This window comes from Limulus polyphemus, unplaced genomic scaffold (assembly GCF_000517525.1).
Source record: "Limulus polyphemus unplaced genomic scaffold, Limulus_polyphemus-2.1.2 Scaffold1332, whole genome shotgun sequence".
Taxonomy (NCBI): Eukaryota; Metazoa; Arthropoda; class Merostomata; order Xiphosura; family Limulidae; genus Limulus; species Limulus polyphemus.
The window spans coordinates 288,893-290,876 of NW_013666942.1; the positions used below are offsets into that span (position 1 = coordinate 288,893).

General features: G+C 33.5%; 1 protein-coding gene across 1 annotated transcript in view; it reads right to left on the reverse strand.

Annotated features, from left to right (window-relative positions):
• Positions 1 to 1,984, reverse strand: part of LOC106463134 (otoancorin-like) — a 25,553-nt gene that overhangs the window by 11,926 nt on the left and 11,643 nt on the right. The window contains exon 7 of the mRNA XM_013923112.2: positions 385 to 527. Coding sequence (XP_013778566.2) covers positions 385 to 527 — 143 coding nt within the window. The remainder of the gene's footprint in view (positions 1 to 384; positions 528 to 1,984) is intronic.

Consider the following 1,984-nt stretch of genomic DNA (forward strand, 5'->3'; position numbering starts at 1 on the left):
GACTAGAGGCGTAACAATACTTAGGTCCTCTTAAAAACAGTTTCCGCATTTGGGGCGCATTTGGGGAGAAGATAAATGTATAACAAGAAAACTTTCGATTCTGTACTTCATGCCGTGTGAAGTAAAAGGAGAAAATGATTTAAAATTGACAAATTGAACCTTCTTAAAACAAATATTATTACTTTTTCCTTCACAAAAATGTTACAAGATTAGTGAAAATGAAAAGAAGTACATAAATATAGACACGTGCATAAACACACACACACACATGTGCGTACATATAAATGTAGTCACTTTTGACTTAAAAATAAAATAGTTTTTATATCAAAAATGCAGAATATATATATATATATATTAAAATATCGACTTAAGTATTATTCATACCTAAACACGCTGTCATTAATGGAGTTTATGTCTTCTTGGCTCATTCCACATAATATATGTCCAAGACTGGCGAGCTGGGTCGATACGTAGTTGCTAAGGTAACGGCCAAGAGTTTGTTTCGTTTTGTTAGCAAGACATTTGAGCTGTTTTAGAGTTATAAGAAATAATCATTATTATTTAATAGCATGCAGACACATCAGGAGATAATTCACTGATTGCAAGTTTATTTATACATCTTTATCATGTAGACACATCACGAGATAATTCACTGATTGCAAGTTTATTTATACATCTTTATCATGCAGACACATCAGGAGATAATTCACTGATTGCAAGTTTATTTATACATCTTTATCATGTAGACACATCACGAGATAAAAAGTACTCGAATCTTCGTTATGTTAAGGGTAAAGCTACACAATCGGCCATTTGCGCTCTGCCCATTTCGGGTATCGAAACTCAATTGTAAGCATTATAAGCTCTCGGATTTACCGCTGAGCCACCTCGGGGCATATTACTTAATAGCAATGACAGGATATCACTATAACTTTACACACGTGGAAATGTTTCTAACGGTCCGACATGGCCAGAAGGTTAGAGCACTCGACTCGCAATATGAGGGTCGCGGGTTCGAATCCCCGTCCCACCAAACATGCTCGCCCTTTCAACCGTGGGGGCGTTATAATGTGACGGTCAATCCCACTATTCGTTGGTAAAAAGAATAGCCCAAAAATTGGCGGTGGGTGGTGATGACTAGCTGTCTTCCCTCTAGTTTTACACTGCTAAATTAGGGACAGCTAGCGCAGATAGCCCTCGTGTAGCTTTGCGCGAAATTCAAAAAACAAACAAATGTTCCTAACTGTTCATAACAATTAAAATGTGCTGCCTTATGAACGATAACTTGAATTCAAATTTCCGTTTAACTAATAAAATCAAAATAGAAGCTAATATCCAATATTTATGCTGAATTTAACCCCCACTGAAAATAGTCTTCACAATTAAAATAAAAGTTCAATTTTAGATTTGGAAAGACAAATAGATATTAGCAAAAAATTGACAATTATGCGATTTTAAATATTAAGCTTTCAAAAATTCCAAAAATAGCATTCTCTAAAAAAACACCTAAAAGAGAAGAAATCAGTAGACGTAAACATGGATTTCAGCAAAAGTTGTTGTTTTAGGGCATAAAGGATTCTTAATTTTTGGTTCACAAGTTCAAACTTTTTAAAAACTTTCTTTAGTATTAGAAGGTTAGATAATCTTACAAGAAGTTTCTAAAAATGTAATAAGTTATGAAAACAAATGTGGCATAATCTATAGTTTGTCTGTGTTACTTAGAACAATCTATAGTTTGACTGTGTTACTTAGAACAATCTATAGTTTGTCTGTGTTACTTAGAACAATCTATAGTTTGACTGTGTTACTTAGAGCAATCTATAATTTGACTGTGTTACTTAGAACAATCTATAGTTTTACTGTGATACTTAGAACAATCTACAGTTTGTCTGTGTTACTTAGAACAATCTATAGTTTGTCTGTGTTACTTAGAACAATCTATAGTTTGACTGTGTTACTTAGAGCAATCTATAGTTTTACTGTG